General features: G+C 40.4%; 1 protein-coding gene across 1 annotated transcript in view; it reads left to right on the top strand.

Annotated features, from left to right (window-relative positions):
• LOC143427299 (uncharacterized) overlaps nucleotides 1–27,177 on the top strand; it is a 134,904-nt gene that overhangs the window by 55,482 nt on the left and 52,245 nt on the right. Inside the window, exon 2 of the mRNA XM_076901283.1 lies at nucleotides 18,950–19,266. Within this exon, the coding sequence (XP_076757398.1) occupies nucleotides 18,950–19,266 (317 nt within the window). The remainder of the gene's footprint in view (nucleotides 1–18,949; nucleotides 19,267–27,177) is intronic.

The following is a 27,177-nucleotide window of genomic DNA, read 5'->3' as shown; positions in this document are numbered from 1 at the left end:
CAAAGCTTTATTTGTAACGAGTAGTTTTAACATTCTTGCTCCAGATGCATTACTGCTAAGGAGTGTAATTAGTTGGTTTGCAGCTTTTTTGGACTTGGCAATGAACGTTCGACTAGGCATCTTTTTTCAAAATAAACCAGTTTCATTTGCATTAAATACTTGATCTGGGCAACGTGCACCATCTTCTATGTTTCTTACTAGCATTTTGCAATAGTTTTTAGCACCTGTTTCATTGACGGACGCAGCCTCGCCTTGTATCTTTACACTGTGAAGTGCGTACCGTTATAAAAGATTAGTTAACCAGCTATTACTCACAGAAAATTTCAAGTTTTCAGGACAGAATGTGGAACTTGATGGTTCTAAATCCTTCAGCTGGTTGAAATATTGTTTAGCTTTTTAAATCTTTAATCCAAAACACTAGATCCTTTTCTATATTCTATTTAACAATATAATAATTTTTTTAGAGTGTATAGACATTTTATTAAATTATATATTCTCCATTTTATATATCCTCCGTGCAGGAGATTGATTCCACGCTCATAAAACTTCTGATCTTTGCTGGCAAAAAAGTGGTCTACGTAATGTTTGAAGTGAAGGTCTTTCCGCCTAAGAAAGGACCCTATTCAAAAACCATATGTTTTCGCCCCCAATCGATTTTGTTTAAACTTTGCATATTTGTAGATCTATATGTGTCTCATCAATTGCCAGAGTCTCTATCTGTCGGGCCTTTTAATAGGGGAGGGGGAGGGGGTCAAAGTACGCATTTAGCGAAATCTTTCGGAGGCTATAACTTTTGATTAAAAAAAGATATCGACTTGAATTTTGCGTCAAAAAATCACGAAAAAATTAAGCTTTCGAGTGCTATATAATTTTTTCTTTTTTCGGAATTTTTAAGTCACTTTTTATGCTTTTTTCTAGTTTCCGGATTAGTGAAAAATGGGGAAAAATTGCTATACCCAAAAAAGTATCCCCAGATTTTAACAAAAAACTCAGTATAGGAAGCTCATTTTATGCTCTTTAAGTGGTATAAATCTTACCCTGGGGAAACTTTTTGTTTAAAAGTTATAACATAATATTCGTGTCGATGCGCAAACTGTGGACGCGAAATTCGAGCAAAACAAATGCTTTTCTTAACATATTGTGACTTATTATTAAAATTATTATCATCGGAGATTGAGATTATTATTGTACTAGGAAGAATTCGTTTTTAAAAATACTAAATTAAAAAGTATTTTTGTATTTAAGTATATTTGGATGGGATTTGGTACGCGAAATCTAAACTCGACGATGGAGTAAACCTACTCCATAAACCCCTTTAGTCAGAGTGCCTCCTGGCTAAAGGAGGGTGACGACACCAAGTACGGTCCTGCTTTTGACCATCTCCACTCACTCGCCGGGATGTGATCTCGCAGGACTTCTCTCTGCGGATTGAATAATGGGCAGTCCAGGAGGAGGTGGGCCACCGTGTCTGCTGAATTACCGCAGATGCACGTCGAGTCACTGGCAACGGTACACATCAAGAGACGCGCCGTAAAGTTATCATATTCCGACAACACCTATGTAATAATGTAGTGCCTCGGCTTCACCCAATCAGCGGTTAACCTCACCCGGACATCCTGGAAGAAATCGAAAGTCGTGCGACCCTTGTGGAAATTTTTCCACAAGTCTCTTCCTCTACGAAGATTGTAGATCTGGATAGCTACGCTGCTGGATAGCTACATCGATAGGGACCGCGCCGGCCACCACGCACTCACCTTTCCACGATATTCGGCGGTAAGCACCGACTACCGCAATCAAAGTGTGACACTGTGCGGACCTAAACACCCTCAGCTCTCTCTCTCCATGCACAGGTCGGCCCATCCCGCGGAGGCATAAACCACTGACGAGGCAACCACACCCCTGTATATTTCGGCGAAGCGAAGTCCCCACGTGCACTACATGCCAGCTTACTAAGTTTCCTGAACAGCGACCCGACCTTATCGCTCAAGTATCTACAGTGGGATCGAACTCTCATTCCTGTATCTATATTTACACCAAGGTACCGCACCGTGGTTTTGAATCTAATATTTCTATTTCCTATACGGATGGTCGGTGGTCTACCTGTAAGGTCTGCCTTTGAAGATCGGACAACCTTTCATTTTCTATTGGGGTGAGCAGCTCCTTTCCGACCTATCGCTGGCTTCTCGATTCGGCCACTTTTGAGAACGGTTGCCTCCGTTTTTATGGCCGATATCTCGAGTTTAGTCAGCCTACACCATTGGAGAACTTGGTCAACAACTTGGTGACCATTATTCTCCAGTTCTCTTCTACTTTCCCCGCTTACGGGGACTAGGAGATCGCCCGCGTAAGCGACAAACCTATTGTCCTATCCTATTCTCAACTGTGGTCTGGAGTGACCGCAGGAGATTGTCGAACATAAGGTTCCAGCAAGCAGGGCCGAGTACGGAGCCTTGTGGGGATCCTCTCGTCGCCTGCCTCGAAACCTGTTCGGAACACATTCGAAAACATTCCGCGGGCAGCCTCGTCCTTTTAACGATTCTAAGACTAGGGGCCACCAGACATTATCGGAAGCCCCTGAGATATCGAAGAGCATCGTCATCACGCGACAATGTTCTAAGACATCGACCATGTGGCGCAGCTTTACGACTGCATTTACCGTCGATCTTCCAGGTGTGAACCTGAAATGTCGATCGGAGATCATCCCAGGAGCCAACGACGTCTGGTAGAGACGTTTGTTGAAAGGCTTTTCAATGAGTTTTTCCACAACTGAGAGGAGGCAAATCAGTCGATAGGACTTCGGATCCTTTTTGTCTTTCCCTTCTTTCAGGAGGACCCCGAGAGAGTCCTCCTTCCAGATGTAAGGAAAGACGCCCCATTGAAGGCATCCGTTGAAGAGCCGTGTAATTTCGCCGATGATAGTATTTACTGCAGCATTTAGCGCTCAGACCTCAATCAAGTCCGGCCCTAGTGTCTTCTTACTCCTAAAAGTTGCAACGTATACCGAGAAGCCGGGCGCCAGCACTTCCGCACAAACGCAGTGCGTATTGCTTAGCTGCGAGATAAAGATCATTTTAATACGAGGATTGCTAATGACGACTGCCTCCCCCACGGATAGTGAAAATCGATAGATGCACCAAACCCCCGAGTCAACCCCAGTATTATTCAATAACCCCAGAGCCCCGTTAGCCGCCGAGTAAGCCCGACGCCCAGGTTCCACCACGAGGAGGTGGGGATGGGTACTTCCTGGACCCCCAGGTTCTGGAATCCACCTTCTTTCTTTCTTCAGCATCCGAAACAAACCAAAAACTCTCAACCCTCCCTTCCGGGCTCATGTTTCTCATTTATCTTGTCACACGCGATGTTCGCTGTATACGTCACTTACCACCGATATGAAAGGCATGTATACTAAGAAAGTATCTTACGAATTTAGCCAATCGTAATCACATCCGTTCTCGAACCTTATTCTTTTCACTCTGAATCACTCTGAATACCAAAGGATCAATTTCACACAGGGTACCAACAGTAGCATATCGATTGGCGTAACATAATGGATAACATAAGATATAATCATCATAATATCAAATGAATAATTTCACATAAGATAATATAAGTAGCATAATGGTTATGGAAGCTAACATTAACAAGTATTTATGTCCGTGCACGACGTAACGGCTGCTGTTTATCCCTGAAAAATTAATGTTCAGGTTTTTTTTACTTGTCCTGCTCCTTGATGAGGCTAACCGCGCTTCCCAAATTTAACAACGTATCTAAACATAACATAGAAAGCTAGCTCGCATTCCTAGCTCCGCCCTCAACATTAAGAACTGTTATTTTATCGTTGTTTCGCTATTGTTGACTATTGTTGATTGTTATATATTAAATTGAGAGCAAAAAAGGTTGAGTGCGATTACTTACTCCCGTCACATTGCCCTCACTACTGATTTCAGGACAGATCAGAGACAATGTGCAAAGTTTTGAAATCGTTTTAAGAGTTTTATTTTACTGTATTCGAGATAGGTTCTTAACCGAAACTGAGGTCAGTCGCCAGTCTTTTCACCTCGTCGACGTGTTACATTCGTGGCGACTTCTGACAATCATTTACATTTTCGACTTTTAACCACCGCCTTTTTAGGGAAGGTGGCGGTAGTGTCTTTGATAGAAGACGATTTTTAGATATTACCATATTTGATAATGCAGCGAGATCTTCGTTCAGCTCGATACCTGCACCGTGCGTGATCCTTCGGGAATCTCCGATTTATGGCGTTCGTAGGTGTTATCAAGGCCCCTAGAGAGAGTTAATTATTGTCAGCTATTTGTAGCGAAAGGCCTTCTATGGTGCCTCGTTGTTAACTGCTACAGAATGTCCTTTAGCAATTATGGGAGTGTATTTTATTAAAAATGCAAATTTAAAAAAAGGACCTATTAATAAGTCACCAATTATGCCTGCCCAAACGTTTACATGAAACTTTCTTTATTTAAATAATTCCACTCTCTATCGGAAGACAGTAACCAACGGCTAAATTCCATGCGGCGATTTTGATCGCCCTCTTCTAGACGTTGAACACTTGTTAAGTGATACGAATGAAGGTCTTCTTTATGCAGAATACGCCATAGCTTTGATTGCAATACTTGAAATTCTCAGGCGAGAGTTCGAGTGTTAGCTGGTTCCCTTTTTCCCTATGTATTTGCTGGTAAACCTCCAGTTGTCCTCAGTAATAAGTGAAGAACTCTGGTAAAAACGGCTGAACTTGATACACGTCGCTGGGAAAATCGCAACGAAAACTCACGGCGCGTTGCTTTTGCAGAATACCCACAAAAACCATAAACTAGATGTATATAAGCATACTGTTAAAAAGTAAATGTAGCCATTACTTTATTTTGTGAATAGTAATATCTTGTCTGATAGTCTTATCGATGTGTGTTCTTGTGTTGTTTGTTGAATTTTGACAAACTGTGTGTTTTCCATCAACAGCCCTCTCACCGTCGATAGATCGGTCGTCGATATCTACGATCCGTAGATATCAAGTGCACTCTCGGAGGACGCGAATAATAAACCCAAGAAACGCTTCGACTCGAACAATCAAACAATGATACAAAAGATTCCAAAATAAAAATGTGACCGTTTAATAGATTCATGTTGTAAACGACTACCCCTAAACCCCTAAACCTGTAATAAATAAGTTTTAGTGAAATTTGCTGCCCTCCATGTTTAAAAATAATTACCTGAGTAGGAAATCAAAGTTTTCGTAATTTACAAATTTTGCCTTCTGAGATAACTTAAACCTTTTATTACTCTACAATCCTATTATTATGAAGGGAAGCTACCAGGATAGCTATCAATAGTTTGTAGCGGCTAGCATCGAGGTATAATAGAAGACCTTTTTCGCTACAAGCAGCTAGAACGATTTATGGTATGCGCGCAAATAAGTTACTTTTGAGAAGACGTCCTTAGCGAACTTTCTCCACATGCTAGTTGTAAATCTTAGTCGACGACCTCAGTAACACACGCGGACTCCATAAACCGAGGGTTTCCAAAAAGGGTCTAAGCCTACGGTCAAGAGGCTACACCCTTGACGTGAGAGGAACCAGACCCAGCGGAAACCCCGCTACATTACCAAATGTTAAAATAACAAAATGCCCCCACTATACCTGCTGCCGCCCTTCCAAGCAAACGCGCTAAGGGCGCAAGAAGAGGCGGCACCCAGATAAACAAATACGTGATTGGCTAAGGTCGAAGCACAGACTTAGCCAATCATGCAACGCAAAGTATTTGTACAAACGCGGCTGCACACGAGGCAACCAAAAAAGGCAGTTGATCTCGAGAACTTGCCGAGTGCAGTCGCTCCAGAATAAAGAGAAAAGTGAACAACCTACGACTTAGTCAGATCATTCAAATAACGAACCCTCCTCCACAAGTTTAATGCTTGATGATGTGTAGCGCTAAAAGAGAGGAAATAGGAAAATAGGAGAGGAATATGAATATAATACAAGGAATAACAAAATTGAGAAAAAAAAAGAAAGAAAAGCAAAGAAAACCTATCCTTATAACCTATCCCTATCCCTATCCAGATACAATATACTAGGGGAAAATACAATACAAATCGGGAGATTAAACGGAGAAGAGAAATGAGCGATCGCAATAATCTTATTCTAATGCCGTTTGTGTTCGGGTGCGGTGGTAGTTGCACAATGGCAATTTTTTGAGCACCAGCTACAAAGCGGTGTTGCTGCGTAACAAGATCGCATAAATCGAAAGGGGGTAAAGTAACAGAAAATGAGGTTAGTGATAGAGTGGGTAAACGCATAGAGAGAAAACGCATGGGAAATCTCAGGTCGCGAGAAACGATACGGTTTCTTAATTTATTGTCTCGAGGCAAAAATAACACGGTGAATACGGCGAGATCGATGAGTATTATGCAAAAAAATCGAAGAGCAACGCGAGATACACGCGCACGGGACGGAGGGCGGACGTTTCGAACTCTCGCGGGCAACAATCGTTATCCTCGAATGGTCGGCGCACGTGGCTGCCAGTATCTTGAAGATATCATGCTGCGATATACAGGGTGGAGTAGTAACTATTAGCACCTCAGATATCTTCGAAAATATAAGTTTCACAGAAATTTTTGCTGTATATATATATATGAAACGAATAGGTACTTGTGCACTTTCGGGAAACTGTAAGCGATGCTGTCCCTCTAGTGGCGAGTGTCGGGAGGCCGCCACAGTGTTTTCGGTATGTAACAAAATAATAACTAAATTCTCTAAAAATACTAACTAAATCCATTTCTTGTATGGAAGTCTAAAACGACCCGCTCTTCGTCCTGACTTCTCACAGTTACTATTAATTATGGAAAATATAAGACTGATATTGTTTTTGATCTGGTACATCTCTGTTGCAGTAAGGGCTGCAGGCTGATATTTATTTCTAATCTACTCGAAAATCTGTTCCGAACATATTTTTTTCGAACTTGCGCACCAAATGTTGAAAAAATCCTCCCGAGATAAAATGTCCACATGGTTTTCGAAAATAGCAGAAAAATTGCTGTTGCTTATCGTCCCGTCAAACTACGTCTCACAATCGTTTGAATTTTGTTGTTGCTTATTAGCTTGGTAATCAATGACAGTTCTTTCGACTTGCTAGTATTTTGAGAACTTGTGTGGATGATAGACACTATTAGCATTTGCCCGAAAAATGCAAATTACCAATCGGTAAGAGTCAGTGTTCCTTCGAGTATCGTCAACACCTTTTTATGCACGCGAAGCGCGCGTTCGTTTCAGAAGGGTGGGAAGATACTTGTACGGACGGATATCTGGTGGAAATTTTTGAAGTTTTTTGGTGACGTTTTGAGAATTTCCCAAAAGCCAAGATTTGGGGTCTGGTTTCGTTATGTGCACGGTTCGAAGTTCCGCTGCGTGCATATATTGGAACGACCTTCAGGAAATACCCCGTTTAAAACATCTTACGGTTATTAAGGGCGTCGAAATTAAATTAAGGCGTGACTTAATGATATTCATAAAATTTTTCTCTGCCAAAGTTTACAAACATCCTGTTTTTTTAAATTCTTCTTTCTATGTCCCATTTTCAATAGTAATTTAATAAGGAAAGTCTATAATACAATTAAAAAAAAATTAAAGAATATACTTCCTACTACAGCTCTAATTAGTCTTACAAAGGTAACTATTGCGTAACACGCTTAAGATCTGCATTTATCTTTCTCAGGTGACTCACGTCAAACGGCCTGTAACAAGGAAGTGGGTGGGGGACCCCCCCCCCCCATTCCATGCAACATAAAACGGAAAATAAGAGCGAATCTCTAACTTTTGGTTTGTTTCCTATCAAATGACCCTATTTTCGATTTAAATTATTAGATTTTGACTTTTGTCCACCTAGTTTTTTTATCCTCCAGTAGACTGTGCGTCCTCTGGAGTTTTTAAAGGCTCTGTTACACCTTTCCATCTTGTACTGGTAGAGAGTTGCTGAGGAGCCGATTGATAGCTCTCCGACGCAACTAATCTTAATTGTCTCTCGGATAGTTTTCTTCCGTATAATTTTTACATCTACTATCTGCTTTAAATTTTTGAAGCGTTCATTTAGTATTTTTAGCAGATTTATCTCCTTCTTGGACCAGGCCTATTGCACGCTCTATTGCACGGTCAGTTCCTATTCTGGCTGGAGTCGGCCATTGCTTTTTTTTAAATTTCTTACACGTCTTACACCACCAGACGTGCATACAATGCATCTTCGTTTTCAATTTTTTTTCCTCGAATGGTATATTGAAGGAAAATGTCTCTTTATGTGCCTTATGAGATAATTACTTCCTGAGTAGGTAGCTGCTGCACCGATGATATTGATGAACATTCGCGACGAGAGGCGACGCCACGACAGCACTCGCGGAAAAGATATGTTTCGAGAAACTGAAAAATCGCAAAACGAAGATAGTATATGTATAAACAAGCAGCCCGGCCACGCATTCGTTCAGTTTTTATTTCTGCATCGTGTGTTGTTAAAAACAGTCGCTCCAGTAAACGTTCGTTCGCGATCAGCTGTATCGTTTACCGTTATACACCGCGTTTACTACTTCGAACCGTTTTTATAATTCTTGGTGTTAATTTAGTGAGAATAATTTAGTGTAAGTTTAATAAAGTAGTGCCAAGTCGAGGCTCTGTTGCTTCTGTCGCCTAACCCGTACCTCCATACTACATATGATAGTTTCGTGATATTTCCTTAATCAACCGTAGGTGAAATTTTACGGCAGACTTTCGTCTATACATAATCGTTGGTATATGATATTCGTTACATTTCCCCTACTTCATTTATTTTGCATAAACGATCAGTAATGTGATCGACTTCATCCGTAAAAAGCTACATGTTTAATAATGAAAAGTAGCAATCCGTGCTCATAATTTCACTGAAAATATCGTTTTGGAGAAGTCTATCTTTACACCAATATTCCTTTAAAGGGAACTTTTTATTTCACGTCATTAATAAAGCAATACAATTCGTTCAATTCTGTGCCTTCTGAAACCTTCAAGTGATATCTCTTAACTTGTCGACATCAGTAGTTGTTTGTTTTTTCCACAATGAATTGAATAATTGAATCTTTAGAAAAAAGCGGCTGGAAGTAATCTAAAATTCTTAATGAACGTTTTAAATTGTTTATTACTAGTCCCAAATGTTGTGGCGTAAAATTATGAATTTTTGGGCTAAACTTCCTAAAAGTCCATTTGATGCCAGGAGTATTAATTCCTCTGTATCCTCAAATTCTGAGGTGCTAAGTATATATGCGCTCGATTGTTTTTCCTCCTTTTGCGAAATGCTAAATAATATTCACTCTCTTAATCAGAATCACTTCTTGACTCAATTATTTCCTTTATCCACTGTTCTCCTTTCAAACGTTTCACACTCACCCTGAAAAGAATTAAATTCAAATTGTAAGTAAAACATTACAAAAATTTATGATATAAGCAAACATACCAATTTGTTTTCCGTAAGTTATCTATATATTACAGAATGTATATGATTAAGCCACGATGTTAACTGTTACTAACCATATAATGAAATAATTAGAGCAGCCGGCAATTTTACACAGAAAATAGTAAAGTAATGCGTCACCTACGGGAATCTCAGAGAGGCGGGCCCACTGCCTATTCTCATGCATTCATAATCTGCTGACCTTGCTGAAAAGAAAACAATAAAAGCAGTTAACTGCGAAGTTTTGCAGCGCTGCTCTGCCATGCTCTGGCGCTCCGACAACGCCAGGGTGAGCGGTTCTCAAGAGAATGAGAGGGAATGACGGATTACTTTAATTACTACGATGACGTTTACCTACTCCAGGTACTTCTTCAGCCAGAATACTTCCTGGCTGAAGTCGGTAAGCGCGGAGAATACCTCTGGTGACGACATTAAGTACGACACTACCGCTGGCCGTCTCTACTTACTCGCCGGGATGAGACAATCGGCAACGGCGTACGTCAAAAGACGATCCATGAAGTTGTCATGCCTCGGCAATACCTGCTTGGTGTAATGATTCGGCTTCATGCAGCCGGCGGCCAACCTTGTGGGAATTTGTTCACGAGGTTTGCCATATTATTATATTATTTTATCGCCTGAGCCTTTTTGCATTCGACACCCCTAACCAGTCCGCTTTTATTACCATTCCGTCATATCCAGCGGTAAGTACCAGTTACCAGATTCAACTCTATCCCAGTGTCCACGTACATCTCGCCAGCCTCCTTCACTTCCCAAATAGCGACCCGACCTTGTGGCTTAATCTATAGTTTAATCTATAATTGGTTCTAACACGCATACCTGCGTTTAAGTAGACTTAAACTTGACATTTGTATTTCTTATACGGATTGTCGGCGATCTTCCGGTAAAGTTGGCCTTGCGTTTTCTGTTGGGACGGGCAGGTGCGCACCTTCTCTGCGACCTATGACTGGTCTTTCGATCAGGCCACTTTTAAGGATGATTGCCTTAGTCTTTGTGGCCGAACTATACCGTTGGAGTATTTGATCAGCAACTTGCCGAGCTCGACTTTACCACCAAACCGTGTCGATGCTCGGAGGCATCGGCCATGCGGCGCAGCTTCACGACGCAGCGTCCTTCGTCCACCTCCCGGGTGTGAACCCAAACTGTCAATCGGAAACCTTCGTAGTAGCCAACGACGTCTGGTAGAGACGCTTCTTAAGAAGCTTCTCGAGAAGTTTGTCTATAACTGAGAGGGGGCAGATCGGGCACTCGCAACTTCTGCTTCCGTGAAAGGAGCGGCGGCGGTATCTTCTTCTTCCCGGTCAGCTGGAATGTGTGCGCTCAAGAACAAGCTGGCAGGTTCACGACAATCGTATGTCGTTTCACTATCACACTGGAGAGTACTGAGGACTCTCTCGACTCGGAGTTTGTTCGCCTGGAATTTGTATACAACACTCCAAGGCTCCAAGTTTCCGTTCGACATTACAAATCGCTGTTAGTTTACGAGTTTCGCCCACTTCACCTTCCTACTATATTCTTGCAAAGATAAGCTGTATTTAAGTAGTTTTTTCTGGCGAGCTGTTTCATCTCTTCTCCCCTGAAAGGCACGGCATAAGCGATACGCGGACTTCTTTAATTTTGAAGCGACTGCGCTGCTTCGGTTTGCTGTAAAGATGGAGGAAGAAAAAAGGAAGGAAAAGAGAGGGGAAGAACGTTTCGTCCTGGGCCTGCTAGTGGACTCATCAGTAAGGCTACCTAGCAGGCGCTGCCTTAGACGCTGGGATATTAGGGACAGTTCAGAACTTCTATATATTGGAAAGAATGGGTCATCGGGTACTTTCAGGAAAGTGTAAACGGTTCTGTCCCTCTAGTGGCGAGTGCGGCCACAATTTTATTAATTTGCGAGTCTACCACGGGCCAGATTTTCCAAATATTCTTCTACCTAGCATCCATGCGGCACGGATATCAGAAATGACTTATGTGAAAATCTTCCAATCGGCTCGACGAGTGTCCGACGTAAAAGACGAATCCCCTCTATCCTCTGTACTCTGTGGCCCCCAGAGTGACGACGGAGCGTTAGCATGTAACGAAACTAAGAGTCTTCTTCCTCTCAGGGAACGAAACACCACCTCAAGGTGCCTGAGATGCTCCTCGATATCATCTCTGTACTAAAAGTAATACGAGGCGAGATATGTCGAGAAGTCGGGCGCCAGCATTTCTGCACAAACAGTGCACAGTGCTTATTTGCGAAACAAAAATCACACATGGCTAGCATCGCTCGGATATGTGGATATTGTGAGTCCAGCGTCCTAGCGTGTGGTTTCTGCAATGGCACTTCAGGCAACAAGAGACGCTTTAGTACAACAAGATGACGCATCTCACTTGTCATCAGTTGATGCAATTATGATGCAATACACGAAGCTAATATTTGAGTTTTCACCTATATTAAACTGAGATGAATGCCTAAATCGAGCATTTCTGAGCACTAGTCGCGCTCTGCTGTATCTAGGTTTTCTCCTATACCATTATATACCAGTAATTGTTGTTAATTGGCGTTAACACATTCTGAAGGAATATGCATGTCGATGTTGTGTATGCGACGGTTCTACCACGTATTCTATTGCGAGTGACGTGGCTTGCGTTGCTCTTGCGGCTGCTTGTATCGTTTTATCGTTTATATGTGACTTGTGCTAGGTATGTATCGTGCGTTTCTACATTTTATTTTCATCTGATGTACAGATTCGTTCCCACTTTCTAATTCCATGGCGCGCATGACCTGATTCGCAAAATCATCAAAATATTTGCAGTATTACTCTGTAACTAATTCATTTAATTCGCATGGTCAATTTTTAGGTATGTTCTTTATTGAGTCTGGTAGGATTTTACGGTCGTTTGTGTAGTGTTTACAGTCGTAAATTATGTGTTATGTCGAATCGAGAGTTCCACATGAGCATAAATCCGTGAGCAATGTGCATCTTTCCTCTTACTTTTTTCTAATTTTTCCGTGCCCTATCAGAGACCTTGAGATACGTAGAAGTTTGGTTTGATCCAGGTGTAGGTGAGGCGTGTTTCGATGTTCTGGACGTATTCATGTTTTTTTTTCCTTTATCTGTCCGTGGCCTACTACGTCTGCCATGTGTCTATAGAGGTTTTTCTTAGCTGTGTTTCACGATTTCTTATAAATATTTTCTTGCGTCTATCTACTAAATATCTTCTATTGTTGCTAGTGCTAGATGCTTCTTGTATTGATTGAAAGGCTTATTTTTTCTTGTATTTCGAGTTCTATTGAGGGAGTTGCCACTAATACTAAAAATGCTTCGGTTGAGATAGTTTTTTACATGTCTTAATTACCCGTAAAAGTGTGTTTCTTCTTCCCAGCCCATCGGGGCATACGTCATGATCGTTAAGAATACAACCTTGTATATTGACATCATGTTCTTGTTGTTATATATACCCCAGTGCGCCTTCGCGACGTGCGCGAGTTTGTTGAAAATTATCTTACACTTGCTTGCCCTCTGCTTTATGTGAGGTGTGACGTTCAGTCTGAAAGTTCCGAAATTTACTCCTGGGTATTTTGTCTGTTGTGTCATTCTAATTGAGCTCTGGTTTATTTTAACAACGGGAGGTCTTTTTGTATCTAAAAACCCTTTTAGTAAAATCATTTTCGTCTTATTTTGGGAGAGTCTGAGCTTTTGGTTATTGCACTATTTAGTGAAGGTTTCTGTGAGCTTGTTTGCTTTATTTTGTATTGCTTTTCGTGTATTACCACCGATCACGAGTATTATGTCGTCGGCGTAGGCCATGGGTTCTAGTCCAAGAGATTTTATTACCAGATGGTAGAATTAAGAATGGAGCCTTGCGGGCATACTTTCGCTGCGCTTCTCTTCACAGTATTGTTTGTACTGGTTATTTCTACAGAGCATTGGGAGAGGTAACTTTTGATTAGCTGGTATAAGTTCATCGGGAAGTTGAGTTTTTTCAAATTTCAAAGTATACTTGTTCACCATACATTGTCGAATGCTTCTTTTTTGTCGAAGAGGAGTGCTATTGACTTGCCTTTCGCGATATGTGTGATTTCACGCATATGACCTAGCATCAAGTATTCATTTAAAAATTGACTATATCGTTCTCGAAGCAAGTGGTTGGTTTCGAATTTTCGTTCTAACATATAAAATCTTTTGAGTGCCATTCTGTACGATTCTCCTAAGTTTGATTTTTTGTTGTTGAATGGAAATTTGACTATATATATCGGCCAGATGAAGTGTGTTGAACGGTTTCTAGAAAATGCTTCTCGCACGCCTGTTCTGTATTAGACCAATGGTGTTTAAGAGGACCTTCCTCCATCTCCAAAAATTTCGCGATATCATTATTTTAAATTCGATACATGACAATGTGTTTTTTGGTAATCCTCGTATTTATACTCGCCTACATCTCCTGATATTACCCACCTAAACTTGGTTCTTTGTTATATCGCAGTATTGTTCGGTAATCTAATGCGACCTACTCCTGTCAATTTATAAAATAAATATTCTCCTAACAGTAGATCTATTTCTGCCGGTTTGTAAATCGACTAATTTGATATGTCCTGGGATTGGAACTCCCTTTGGGTCGAATTGATGTGAGGGTAAATTTCCTGTTATCGTGGGAATTGCTAAGAAGTTAGCTTGACAGGTAAAATCTCCGGTAGTTGGTTTAAGCCGATACTTGGTATTTAATACTACTGGTTTGTTCTCCTAAACCTTAGGCAGCTCGTAAGTTGAGATGTTGTTGAGGTAGGTTTAATTTTTTAGCTAATCTGTCAGTTATGAAGTTTGACTGTGATCCGGAATCAAATAAGATACGACAGTCGTGCTCCCTATTATCTTTACTTAAAATTTTAACACGTGCCGTTGATAATAATATTTCAGCACTGCTCCTGGACGTTAAAACAACCGGTGAGGGACTAGTGCTGGAATTTGCAGTTGTCGGTTGATGATTTCCTTGAATTTTATCCGAATCGTTAACTGTATGGAAATGTAATAGTGTGTGATGCTGCCTGTTACATTGTCGACAATTAATTGCTGAACATACAGAATATAATGTCCTTGATAGCATACCACGCATCGAGGTATAGATTGAGTCGTTACTAAATTATGCGACTGACTACGGGGTTTCGAATGCCCTGATCTATCTGCAATTGTGCCTTTATTCTTTACTTCCAAGTGGTCTGCCGAAAACAAATTGCCCGATACAGCATCACGCGAGAATTTATGCAAGAAGGCTAGTAACTCCTCATATGTCGGAATTTAATCCTCATCAATAGACTGTTCCTATTCCGTGCACGTAGTCTTACCTAATTTCGACGTAATAATGTAGATTCAAAGCATTGATGTGCATTTCGGCCCTTTCGACAAATACGCGAAGGGAAGTCAAAGAATTTTTTGCTATATCCGGCAATTCAAAAAGAGCTCGTATGTGACATTGAACTATTTTCCTCGGTTGATTATACCGTTTCTGGTTTAAATTCCATGCTACGAAATAATTTTCTTCCGTCGCGTTCAACGAATTAGTAATGCCTGCCGTATTTCCGATCAAATATGATTTTAAGAGGTGGAATTTATATGTAATGAGTATAGCATCATTCTCGTATGCTAGAGATTTAAATATATCAAAGAAATTGTACCATTCCACAAAGTCACCGTTAAAGGGACGAATATGAATTTTAGGCAAAATTGTGTTCGCGGTTGTTATTGAAGGGTTAGCGCTAATCATAGGGTTAGGTACCCTAGCAATTGACTCTGCTTCGTATAAATGTTTACTTATAAAATCCGCGCAATTGTAATATAGGTTTTCAATTTCTGTCTGCGCTAAATCATGGTCTACACTATCATTCTGTTCGTCCATTTGTGACTGTATCTCGACGAAGGAGTTGTAGTGTCCTTCTAATTTTTGTTTTCTTACTTCTAAGACATATTTTTCTAATGACTCGGACTGTTTTATGTAATTGAATATCCGCGTAGTTTGTACCTTTACTAGACTGCGTGTCTTAATCAACAACCTAACATCGACAGACATTGTAGCCGTTTAGGAGGATAATTATTCGAATGTAAGGAAGATGAGTCAAAAGCTTACTCGTCGCTGAACAGAAATTACGGCTGTCGTCTGATGTGGCTTGTAGTTGATTTCCCAGTTGCTGGATGTTACGCTCATTCTATACGGTTACGCAGCCGTTCTTTCCTGGTCCACAGCAGTGATGATGTCTGCATTTCTCAGAAGATCCAGATTCGGGCACCGTTGATGTTAAATGATTCACTCAAAGAGTTGAGTGAGGAGTCGAAGAAAGTTCGTTGCTCCGTTGGTGGGTTCAGGTTTCACAACCTGGGGTTCCAGTCGGTTCCGGAACAGAAGAGAAGTTGATGAGTCCAGCTCAGTCGGTTGCTGATTGAGATATCAACTGGCTGATGTCCACAGTTGCGTCGGTGGTTGCAGGCCTTCAAGCCTGATGTTCCGTACGTTCTAGTGGTGGTTGTTTCCGCTTCCGTAGAATGCAGATTTAAGAGAAAATCTTGAATCCGGCTCGAAGGATCAATGTTGCGTCTTTAATTTCTCCTGGCATGAATGCTCGGGTGGAATATCTCGGACGATCTTTGCTGGTAGAATTTTAATGGTTGATGAGTGCCAAGAAAAGGTAGAGTTTTCAATAAATCCAACTCTATAATGTATTTGATATGTTTAGTCGCCTTAGTTGGTCTTGGTATAATTTGACACTGGTTTATTTTCTAAATTATACACTTATATACGGTTTCGGAGTTCAGCAGTGAGCCAATCCGCGAGCTGTTTTGATTCCGAGATGGTGGTGGTCGTTACCGTTCGGTAGGTATAGGGTCACGAAACACAACCGTTAGGGTAACCGACTATATATGGTATGGTATCTCTCAAAACATGTTGGTACTGCCAGTGGTAAAAGTGTAAATGCAACTTTACACTTTTTACATTCCCACGTTGTCTCACTGCGTTGTTCATGCTCTGTGCAAACTACACATCTTCGTTTTGGGTGTTGGTTTGACGGCGTTGGATGTATATGCTTGGGAAAATGACTCCAATGTTGAGCCTGTAATTTTTTTGATAAATCTCTATTTGACAATCGTCCTTTACGGTTCGTAGTTCGGTAATGGTGTATTTTTCAATAATAATTCGGCTATTTCAGCCCTATATTCTGCGTATCCCTGTCTTTTTTCAATATTTATTTTGTTATGCAAAATGTAAGAGTTAAATAAAGCCAATAAAGCGGTCAAATTACCGCTTTTCAAATTAACGTTCATAATAAGACAGTTTCATTGAATAAGGCAGATTTTAGCATGGACAATAAAATAGAAAATATTTGTCATGCAATAATTAGAGGACATTTATTTATTTAGATTTTAGGCATACTCATTTATAAAAAAAAAGACTAAAAATTAAAAGATTATATTTTATTTCAGTTATTCAAATTGTCACGTCTTGCCGCTCGGAACTAACGCCTCCGGTTACTCGCAACGTTGTCCGCTAAACTAATTTTCGACAAGTTATTCATTACTTGGTATTTCCCGATCGTATGGAAGTATTCAAGCGTGTATATTAACGATTGACTTATATCGTTCGGCACCGTCCGTTCGCTTGCTCTTACAAGTCGTCCGTGTTTCTAACAGAGTTCGTCTCAATTTCTTTGTTGTCTATTGACTGATATGTCGACTCGCTAGTTTTTTAGAGCTCGTCAGGAGGAAGAGAAAAAACAAAAAAGTATTATGAATAGCAGTAAGATCAGACCGAACATGAAATAGACTAACGCTAACTATTGAATTCTTTTGTTTATCGCTCACGTTGCCGCTCGCTAAGGGAGCAAGGCCGTAGTCAATGATCTTGGTGGTCTATCGTAGTGATTCTCAAATTGGTGGGGTGGGGTGAGCTGTGTATTTCGATATTGGTCGGCGGATCTCGGCAATGCTTCTTCCCGGGGCGACTGGTGTTTTCTCTAGAGACTAGGAGGGAATTTGGCTATCATCCCACGCCCTATGGAATAGACGGGGCTGCTACGCTACGCTATGCTAGGATCGGCACGGTCCCCCCCGGGATCTTGGAGTGGAGAGTGATCTCATAGTCAAATCTCCTTCTGCTACCTTGACACCCAGCCTTCGCAGGGGGTCTTCTCTGGCTACCTTTGGATTATCGGTGCGGGCCTCTTCAGGAATGTCTTTTAGTGCCTTTTCACTCATACTGGAACGGAGACTCTACGGGGGCTTCTACTTATACAATTTTATAAGATAACCTTCGGATTACATACTATACATATTTTTTCCTCCGTGCGCGGGTGGTAATCGCTGAGCCGGTGTGGTAGGGATTTTGTGACGTAGGTTCGCATTCTGGAAATTTCCCAAAGGTCAAGATTTCGTTACGATGCTCTGTTTGAAGTCCCATTGCGTATACATATTGAATCGATCCTTAAGAAATACCCCGTTTATAATACGCTATAGTTATTGAATAAGTCAAAATTAAAATTTTTTAAATGCATCATGTAAAAAATCGCGGTAGTTGACGAGATTGCTTAAAACGTCTTAATCTGAAAAATAATCATACAGCCTCGAACGTATAATAAACTTTTCTTGTTGTTCCGTCCGTCGGAACACAAATTAATCCATGACAGTTATAATATTTAAGCAGCTTCTCATAATTAAATTCACTAGGCACACCCCCAGATGTGTATTTAGATATAAGGTGTACGGGGAAAAATAACACACCCAGTTTCTGCTCTCAATTTTAATAACAAAGTTAACGATAACAATAACAATGACGATAGTGGTGATGCTTATTAACGGGAGCGGTGTTACGGCTATGATTCTTCCGCTGTGCTACTAGAGTGTTCTGAACAAGCTAAAGTTTCTAAACGAATTGTAAGTTCTAGACAAACTCAAAGCTTTGAACGAACTGACGCGAAGGCGAAAATGTCGCCCCTTAAAAATGCGTATAGAAAAGATTTGAAAAACCAAGGACGGAAAGGATGGATGCGCGGACAAGAAAAGTAAACGTTTCCAGAAAAATGCAAGGATCGAAAATTGGTTATAAATAAACCAATGTTGAAGATATGTTGTACACGACTGGGCAACGCTCAATCGCGAAGAAACTATGGGGAAAACAATTGCTTGGTTCCGAGGATGGATACTAATCAGGCGGATGTCGGGATTAGGATAGCGCGCGGGCCTGGTCGCCAAGTGTTGACCCACGGCGACCAGGCCTGCGCTGGGCCGTGGAAACGCATTGTAATTCGGACCGAAAATGTACGATTTCTAAAAATCGTGAAATCGTAGCCGCTACAATACTTTTGTTTAACTAATACTATTTATACCACAAATGTCATTATAGAACAACCGTCATATTTAACGGTAGGAACAACTATGTGACTGCGTAATTTTGAAATATTTTATATTTATAACCAGATTTAATTTATTTAGTTTTTTTATTTTTCAGGAATCGCGGAATAATGTGCGATCTTTCACTTCAACGGAGGCACAAACGGAATTACCACTACAAAGTGGTCCAGAAGCACTGGAAGAACTTGACGGTATTCGTGATGCTCGTAGACGAGAGAGGCGAATGCGGAGACATCGTCGACCTTTAAGAACATGCTCTATGCCACCATCTTATCCTGGGACATCAGCAGCATGTCAGGCTTCCTCTACTGCTGCCACAGGATTTCTACATCCTCCACCGCCTCATTTAAGTCTTAGGGGTCTTAGCCTCGGTCTACCGTTTCCGGTGCCCACCAGTGTTTCTGCTTTTGGCCGGTAAATATACATATATATAGATATACGGAGAAATAAAAAATAGTACGTAGAAATAAAAAATATATTTATTTGCGGCAAGAGACGAATTTAACTGAGTACGAAGAATCATCATATTGTGAACGCGTTTGTTACGCGTTTGAACAGTTATATTTAGTGGTAACAGTCTTGAATTACATATTGTTACTGCAAAAAAAGAATAATAGATCTTCAAAATTAATAAGGTTACAGATAACTAATTATAAATAACATTAAAAATAACTGCAGAAGAATAACATAATTCATATGTGAACAATTCTAAGTCAAGAATGATTGATAATATTGAAAGGCGGTAAACATAGTGGCATCTGAGCGTTGCTAAGATAAAAGTGGAAGATCTACCCGATCGGTCATCCAGCGACTTATCTTTGAAGCGGAGAGATCTCCCCATTCGGTTGGCTAAGTGATAATAGCGCTTGAATAAGCGCTTAAACTGTTTATGGCGTACACATATCGCTTATTGTCTCTATTTTAAAGATATTCTTTGTTGGTCGACACTTAACTATTTCCTATACAATCTCCTGTTATTTTCAATACGAGAATCGTAATAATAGTTACTCAAGTTCGATTGTATTAACTATAGGCATTAATAGCATAATGTTCACAAATCCGACACTGATGTAAGTAATGAGCATAAAAATGCATTGATATATTAAAGTATAAAAGTATTAGAAAATTTTCTTACAAATAGTTAATAGAAATGTACAAGTTACGGAGAATATTAATGAATGGCTTATCCAAGAATATGATTGAAGCGAAGTGCTTCGGTTTGCTGTAGAATGGATAGGTCATCAGGTAAGTGGTGCTATCCCCCTAATGGCGAGTGTCGGAAGGCTGCCACATCACCCCCTTGTTAATGATGAACGATATCTGGCTGTGCTTCTTCGTTCTTCGAGATGTTCCCTCAGGTGCGACGATGGTGTGTAGAACCTCGAATGATTTCTGGGTCGTGTAGTAACCACGGTGCCATATGAGCTGCTCTTCGAACGTGGCAGAGGCGTAGTGTTCAAGCCAAGGCGAAGTAAGTCTCAAGCCAACCGGCGAGCGCGCTGTAAGAAAACCTGGGCTGAGCAGTCGTATACTCCTCGGCTGTCCTAGGATGGTCCGTGTATAAACGACGAAGTGCGTCGCGCTTTGCGGTAATGCCGTGAGGTCCCAGTGATCCTCGCATGCAGGTCCGGACTTCTGCGAGATCGTCGTGGGCTCGGCGTTGAGGCATGGCCACCCTAGGAGAGGGGTTACGATTTCGGCGTGCTGCGCCGGTACCCAAAAGTCCATCGATAAATGTTTCATCCTTCCAGATGTTCACGAGGCTGTCGTCGTAGGTCAAATGTTCGATGAACAGCTTCCTTGTCCTCATGTATTGTAGGCTGCATGTTCAGATTATATCGGGGTCACCAGTTGAAGTGACGATGTTTCAGTTTGCTGTAGAGATGGAAGAGAAAAGAAGGAAGGAAAAGAGAGGGGAAGAACATTTCGTCCTGGGCCTGATAGTAGACTCATCAGTAAGGCTACCTAGCAGGTCCTGCCTTAGACGCTGGGATATTAGGGACAGGTCAGAATTGATATATATCGGAATGCATAGGTCATCGGGTACTTTCAGGAAACTGTAGGTGGCGCTGTCCCTCTAGTGGCGAGTGTCGGAAGGCCGCCACAACGCTTTTTCGTATTACAGGGAATATTTCTATAAAATAATAATGCGCTTTGAAAACCACCTAATTCCATAACTGAAATAAATATGTTTCATATGATTCACTGTTTGATAGCATCATATAAAAGTAATTTTAATAAAATAATGCTAATTATGTGTACTATATTAGATATGACTATAATATAATTTACAAAACTGCACTATTATTTTCCACTTATAAAAATAAGCCCACTGATCACAGCTTTTTAAAAAGTACTGAAAACAATTCAAAACAATACTTGACACACACTTATCTCGCTTTTCTATTTGTTTTCCACTAAGCCTCGTAATTAATTTCCTGAGTACAGCGACTTACGCCACTTTCAAAATAAACATCTTTGTTATACCGTTAATTAGCAAAACTTCTCTCAACATTTAATTGCAAATTTTTTTTTAAATGAAGAGATACCGTTAAATTGTGATCAATGTTATCATTAACTTGATTTTTTTGACAAATCTGACTTAATACTTGTGGAATTGATTCGTTTCAATCTAGATTTGCCTTCTACAGTTCTCCTGTAAATAATTTGGCATACATTGTTATGGAACCTAGTAAACTTAAAGGGTCAAAAAGCTGAGCAATTTTTGAGAACAAATTTTTTTTTTAATAATTTTTTGCTCGGCAAATATCAATTCCACTGTATTCGGGGAATCTTTTTTGTTTCATTCTTATCTAAACATACGAGCTGAGATGTGCTGGAATTCTTCAGTTCCTTCAAAAGAATGTTCGCTCAGATAGAATGTTATTATAAGATAATAAAAACAAAATCTTTTATTTGTATGATATTAGTCCTAATTAATATCTGCTTTATCCTGCGACGGGAAACCGCGGGCTGTTCTTTGTCCTGGGAGCGCGGGGAGGGACTAATCAGGTGAATACGGAAACGATTTATAGGTACTTCAATGCTGATCGAGTTCGCACTGCGATACAACAAAAAACTGGGAATGAAAACTACGATTTACTCGACTAATTACAGTATTTCGCGTGTTCATGAACGCAAAATAGCCGATTTAACGGGAGGACTTCGAAGCTGCGAGGTAAATCGGATTATAATGGTAATTACGAAATAAACGCGACGAGCGGCTTTCGATTCACCACACGCTTACCACGCCGGAGGGCGATCGGGGTACTTCGCATAAACTGATTACGCAATCCGGTTGTCGACACACTCGGTCACTGCTATCGTTTATAATTATATTGCAAAAAAGGTACAAAAAACGCAATAAGGGCAGAAAAAGGACACGCTTTAGTGGATCAGAACTCACTCGTCCGCTGTTACAGATCCTGGTTCGTTCTTCTCAATATCATTGTTCTTTCTCTTCTACTTTCGTGATCCTTCCCGGGGCTCCTTGATGGGGTGGGCTGTGCGTTTCGGCATTGTTTAAGGCATCGATCGGTGGATCTCGGCAATTGTTTCTTTCCGGAGGCGACTGATGGCACTCGGATTTTCTTACATTGACATTGACTTTAACTCGTTGTTACTCGACTTTTATCCACCGTCAAGTCTTTTCCTGCTGCCTTGACGCACACCCTCCGTAGCAACGCGTCTTCCTCCTTCCTCGTTGAGACGTCAGTCTTCTGGAGCCTTCTCATGCATTCTCAGGTAAGGAGATGGGACGAGAAAGGGGGACTCTACAACGATTCTTAGAGTTGCAATTGCATAACTTAACCTACCGCGAGTATTGTGAACTCCTTCCGTGCATGGATGGTGATCATCGAGCCAGACTGGAAAGGGCCTTGTGACATCTCCCACGTCACAGTGTCTAATACGACAGATGTTTTTTTAACTATCTTAAAATGAATTTAGGTGTCACAACGAAGGGTCTATTGGGTGTGTATTATATTCGTTAGAACAAGCGGATTTGTCTATTGGAAATTCACGAAAGTTGGCGAGGGAAGCGGACATCGAAACTGATTAGCTAATTAATCTTCGGTCACCAGCAGGTACCGAGTGTATCCTCGAGTGACGCACACGTGAATTCCGCGGGTATGGAATTGTTGTAAATATTCCTTCTGCCATTTGTTCCAGAAGTTCTGCTTCATTTTTTTTAGTGTTTTACCATAGTGGCAATCTATTAATCGGGACGTCGAGAAAATCTTGCTCCAGTAAATTTGCTAATGAATCACCTAAGAGGAAGTGGGCTGGTGTCAAGGGTAGAAGATCATTACGGTCAGAGAAGAGTGGGCGTCAGAGTTAAGAACGGCTTCAATTTCAGCTCTCAATGTATAAAATTGTTCGTATGTAAACATTACGTCACCTACTGTCTTGTAGTAATGGTTTTTCAAAGATTTAACCGTGTCTTCCCAGAGACCGCCACTCAAAATGCCGCTTAATGTTTTCTCTTGTAAGAAAATGGTCCGTACTGTTCTTGCATTCTTTGGATGGTATTAATATCTGAATTTGTGCGACTTCATTTTGCATGCCTAGAAAATTGGTGGCATTATCCGAATATACATGTCTTGGTTTCCCCCTCCGTGCAATAAAGTGTTTCAATACTCTTAAACATAAGTCTGAAGTTAAATCGGTGATTAGTTCTAATGTATTGCCTTTGTTGTAAAACAAAGGAAGACTGCTACATAAGCCTTCAGTTTTTCCTGATTCCGAAATTTTTTCTCCTTTATGAGGAAAGAACCGCAGTAATCTATTCCTACAATCTCAAATGATCGAGTAGGTGTTACTCTACTTTCCGGTAAATCACCCATTATACAAGGTGAAGCAGTAACTATTAGCACCTCAAATGTCTTCGAAACTATAAGTTTCATAGAAATTATTGGTAATGCAAAATTGTACAGTACAAAGAAGGCCATCCGTTGGCGGAAATAGTTTTTTCGTAAGTGGGGGTATGCCGGACATTCGAAGGTCACCTTCATTTTTTTTTAGATAGATCGGTATGTTTTTTCTTAAAACGAATTCAACGAGCTATAACATAATGTCATTGAAGGTCATAGAAAGTAAAAAAAGGCGATAATAGTTACTTGTTTGCACATGTATTTTAAACAGTAGAGGAATGCATAATGTTTACCGTTTTTTACTTCAGTGTGAATAAACACTGCGCGCTTCGGGCACAAAAGAATGTGCGAAGGATACTCGAAAGGGTACACTGATTGATAATTTACATCTTTTTCGCAAATGCCAATAGTATCCACCTCTTTGCACGGTGGAGGTGTAACGGACGAGCTTCCGAAAAAACTTCTATCGAGAAGTAAGTCTAAAAACGGATGCAATCCGACACGATGTATTCGTTTGAAGTGCAATTCGGTATGCTTCTTATTTATGGCGAATGCCATCAAAATTCTGTAAGGGCGAAAAAATTGTATGCTGAACGATATCCAAATCGGCCTCAGCCTTCGCGACAAACGTTTAAAAATGTGTGTGACAAACTTAGGCAAACCGGTAGCTTAAGTATTCGTAAAAGTAAACGCCAAAAACGAGTAATTAACGAAGAAATGGAAATCAATGTGCTCGCAAGTGTATCTAGAAATCCTGACATTAATTCGCGACGAATTGAACGCGAATCTGGCATTAGTAAGAGGAGTATAATTCGCATTTTGCGTCGTCATAAATTTCATCCGTACCATGTTAGTCTTCACCAAGAATTGTATGGGAACGACTTCATGAATCGCGTTGAGTTTTGTCAATGGGCACTACGTCAGATTCAAAACAATGAGTATTTTCTGAATACCGTTTTATTTAGTGACGAAGCAACATTCACAAATCACGGGCATGTTAATTTACATAACATGCATTTATGGGCAGCGGGAAATTTACATTGGCTGCGACAAGTTGAACATCAAAAACAATGATCTGTGAATGTATGGTGTGGCATCATAGTCAATAAGTCGTGACACTATACGCGTGCAAGTCAATCAACCGTAAAAAGAATGCAATGTGCTGGTGCATTGCAAGCGGTGGTCATCATTTTGAGCACCTACTATAAACGTATGCTTCATTTTCGTCAACGGATGAGCCCCTTTGTACTGTGCAATTTTGTATCAGCAAAAATTTCTGTGAAGCTTACAGTTTCGGAGATATATTATTTGAGGTGCTAATAGTTACTGACCCACCCTGTATAGTACACGGTATCTCGGGTTGGAACTTGCAGCAACATGTGCAGTTGCGTATTAGCTGTTTGTTTGCGCTTTTCCGGCTATAGGCCAGTAATTTTGCCTAACCGCATACAAGGTACTTCATGTGAAAATATTTTAAGTGTCTTTTCTGTATGATTAATTCGGTGACACGGTGTTTATGTGGCAATGTAATAGGGTGCTATTGAGCATATTTGAGGGGAACGTGCCTCAACCTACTCCACATACGAAGAATATGGCTATCGTCTATGAATGCGTTTCAATTTTTTAATTTACTTCTTTTACTAATTGGCTGATATTTCTCTTGATTATTCAAATCTCCTGCGAAACTATGTAATCGTATTAATCTAGTAATGTGAGTGTGTGCTTTTTGAATTTTATCTATTGTTAATTTTCCAGTGTGCTTGTTATTTTTGTTTCTTATATTGTTAATAAAACGCAAAACGTACGCCATCGTTCTATTGAGGCGCACGATTGACGTATAATGCTGCAATAACTCTACGTTTCGATAAGTCGGAGCCAGTGAGGTTCTAATTACTACGGCAGGGAAATTATTTTTTAGGGAGACCACTTTCAATTTTGCACATAAGAGATGTACTGTATGTTTCTTATGGCTAGTAGACCGAATGTAGATGCATGTGCCATACGCAACTCTCGTTGGCATTACATTTACATTAAAAAAGCCATGCAGTTGTAACCATATCACTTGACTTGAATATCGCTCGTTTTTTATTTCTAACCACAAACCATGTATAGCTTGGGGTGCGTATTGATACCAGTCAATCTCTCGCTCTATGTAAATCCACATCTGCTGTATAAGAATTTTTGTCCTTACAATTACGGATGCGATTAAACCGAGAGGGTCAAATAATTGCGAAATCTGCGAAAAAATTGCTCGCTTAGTAGGATATGGATTCCAAAAAATACCTGGTGTTTTCTTTGTCTCCAATGGATCTAGATAAAATGTATTTCGCTGGTGCTGCCCATGCAGATCAGCAACTAATTTAGCGTCATTAAACGCCCATTGGCGTAAGTGCAAAATGGCTTGAATTTGCAAATTAGATTAAGTCGTGTCTAACTTGTAACGCGGTATGAAACCTGGCTGTGGGAAATCTATCTGCTTCATCCTGAGCTACGTAATCGTGTTTAATTCGTATGTTTCTATCGATTTGATCATTGAGTCTCGTAATAAATTTTTTTGAAACCTTCTGTCATCGTTATGCAATCTAATTTGCCGAAACATCTTTTCTACATCTGCAGTGAGAGCATAAGTATGTGAACGGAATTTGAGAATGATCGAAAATAACGCATCCTGGATCATGGGTCCAATTAGCAAAGTATCGTTGAGCAATGTATCTGACTTGCTTTTGCTGAAGCATCAAAAAGCTACCCTAAGCTTTGTGGTTAAACTGGAAGTCATTACGACCGATGCGGCGTGAAAATACCAAAAATTTTGGTATTTCCTCATCTTCCAAACTCCGTTCATATGCTCGACGTGTATTATCCCTGCCTAATTTGTTTGAAACAACATGAACTAATACTCTATTCCAGTGTTCGGCGTAATTAAGAGATGTCGCATCGTGACAATGGTCGCCCTCTTAATTGGTACCAAGTTTATGGTAGGGACGCAATTAACTAGCTATTTTTTAGCATTTCCAAATATTACTTCCCTTTTTTAATTACTTTAATTTTCCTAGGTACCAGGATTAGGGCCTTAAAGGTTGTTTTGGAACTTGTAATGATTCACACCTTTGATGCCTTAACTCAATAGCTAATGACTAATTAATATGTCGATCAGCCGCATAGCTCAAGCGTTACCCTAACAGTTCCTTTCGGGATCTTATCCCTACTGCCGGGTAGCTATCACCTCCACACCAAGGAGAAGGTAGTAAGCTGATTGGTTCGTCGTTGAACCATTTTGTAGTATATAAGCCTGTAAAAATTGTACAATAGCAGTATTAAATTAAGTCTGTAATCAAACACGACGAAACTATTCCAATATTAATTTACCCAATCTATCATCCCAATCTAAATAATCAATCCATACAAAAAATCATCCTTGGCACTCTAACCAAGCATTTATTATTTTCCGTGGTTT

The sequence above is a fragment of the Xylocopa sonorina genome, chromosome 9, assembly GCF_050948175.1.
Source record: "Xylocopa sonorina isolate GNS202 chromosome 9, iyXylSono1_principal, whole genome shotgun sequence".
In the NCBI taxonomy this organism is placed as follows: domain Eukaryota; kingdom Metazoa; phylum Arthropoda; class Insecta; order Hymenoptera; family Apidae; genus Xylocopa; species Xylocopa sonorina.
Note: the sequence above shows the minus strand (reverse complement) of the source record. Positions and strands in the feature narration are given on the sequence as shown.